At 57.1% G+C, this 2008-nt stretch overlaps 1 protein-coding gene across 1 annotated transcript in view; it reads right to left on the reverse strand.

The window, feature by feature from the left end:
* The window catches only part of TBC1D8 (TBC1 domain family member 8), a 78978-nt gene that overhangs the window by 35156 nt on the left and 41814 nt on the right, over positions 1–2008 (reverse strand). The window contains exon 7 of the mRNA XM_015571560.1: positions 1420–1569. Within this exon, the coding sequence (XP_015427046.1) occupies positions 1420–1569 (150 nt within the window). The remainder of the gene's footprint in view (positions 1–1419; positions 1570–2008) is intronic.

Consider the following 2008-nt stretch of genomic DNA (forward strand, 5'->3'; position numbering starts at 1 on the left):
ATCAAATGTTTAAGATAGTTTCAGTGTTAAGGAGGCCAGACATTTCAAAATAACCTAACTAAAACATAACAAATGAATATAAAACACTGAATCACAGAGCAGTGTAATATACTTAAAATGGTACTTAGAGGGTATTTGAAGCCCTAAATGCTTATTCTGTAATAGAAAAGGTTAAAATTGATAAGAATAGAGAAACAGAATTTTTAACTTTGGAAAAAAATAGTGAAATTCAAAGTAAAGAAATATCAGTATAAGACTGGGGCAATGAGGAAAATAAAATGAATAAAATGAACAAGGTAAAAATATTTTAGAAGTGATTAATAAAATTGATAAGTTTCTGGTATCATACTTTAAAAAATTAAAAATGATGCAAATAAACTATTTGAAAGAAAAAACATCAATTTAAGCATTGTAGACATTATGAGATATTTAATCCCCCACGGCCCACGCCTCCCCTCACGGCCAAATGCCGTTTCCTTGGAACCTGGATGGGAAGAAAACGTCTGTCCCAACACGAACGTGACCCAAAGCAGACGCGAGGGTGAGGTGGGAATGGAGGCCCAGGGAGCTCATCATGGGCCTGGTGAGAGCCCGCTGTTAGCTCAGCCGCAGAGGGCGAAGGGGAGCGGGCAGAGGGCGAAGGGGAGCGGGCAGATCCGAGCCTGCCCTGAGCTTCCTGCCGGCGGAGGAAACCCAAACCTGAACACACCGTGTAGAGCAAGAACGCTGCGGCCTATCCGGGCCATTGCACACCCTCAGAGCTGCCCGAGGGCAGGATGTCGGCTCCTTTGAAGTGAGCGGTTTATTTATGCTTTTAATCATCTCACGTCCCAGTGGGGGGAGCTCACAGGTGCATTCACTGTTACCCTTCCGTGAACAAGGGAACAAGGCAACCGGGCCCCTTGTGAGCCGGTGCTCCGTGCGGAGCGCGCGACGAGCAGGATGCTCGGTGCAGCCCGGGAAGAGCGCGCACGGCCACCGAGCACGTGGCCGCAGAGCCGCCCACAGGGCACACCTCCCAGCACGGCCTCCGGCCTCCGCTCACTCACCTCCTGCAAACACTTCCCTCAGCTTCTCCCGTCAGAGATGAAGCTACTGAGTAAATGTGACCAAAGGTCTGAGTCCAATAGAACAGGAACAGGAGACTCCGTCCCAGCCAAGAGGCGGTGCTGAGGGAGGACTCAGATGCCTGGGGCCAGTGGAGGGCGCAGAGGACCCACAGGACGCCCAGCACGGCCCCTCCGCGCACGCACATGGGGCCGGCAGCGGGGACCAGCACACCCCTCCCTCCTCTTTGGGCCCAGGAGGCAGAGCGGGGACCTGCACCCCTGCCCCCTAGATGCTGAGCTGCAGGAGCAGGGGGCTGGGAGGGGGCACCGTGCCAGCTTCAGGAGCGCCCGCCAGGGGGCCTGCACCCACCATTGGCAGGACAGCGCCCGGGGCCTCCTCTCCACTCTCCTCGCTGCTCTGAGAAGACACCATTTCCAGGTCCCCAAACGTGTGGTCGCTGCAGGCGCTTGTTGACTGAAGCGGCAGCGGCGCCTGTGGGGCGGGGAAGGAAGAAGCAGGTCACTGCCTCACACCGGACACGGCGCCCCTGGAGGTGTGAGCCCAACAAACTCAAACCTGCCCAGGACTGACCCTCAGGAAGCAGACTAACCGCACCCAGAGGCTATGACCCTCAGGGGAAGGGGGGCCCCTGTGCTGCCCGGGAGACCCCCCACCCCACCGTGCAGAGCTGAGCAGCGCCAGCGCTAGACACCACCCGCACTGAGCTGAGCCGTCTCCTGTCCTCCCTCTGTTGGGGGGGAGGTGTGGGGGGGGAAGGATGGAGACCAGGCCCACCCGCAGGGCGACAGCTTCTCTCAGAGGTTACCCGGCCCCTACATGGCCCCTCCCTCCACCTGAGGACACGACCGAGGACTGTCCGCGATGGCCAGGCGGCCACAGAGCCCACAGCCCGACGCACCCCGTGGGGTGGGGACCAGAGGGCAGTGCGGTGGGCACA

Source organism: Myotis davidii, unplaced genomic scaffold (assembly GCF_000327345.1).
Source record: "Myotis davidii unplaced genomic scaffold, ASM32734v1 scaffold1569, whole genome shotgun sequence".
In the NCBI taxonomy this organism is placed as follows: domain Eukaryota; kingdom Metazoa; phylum Chordata; class Mammalia; order Chiroptera; family Vespertilionidae; genus Myotis; species Myotis davidii.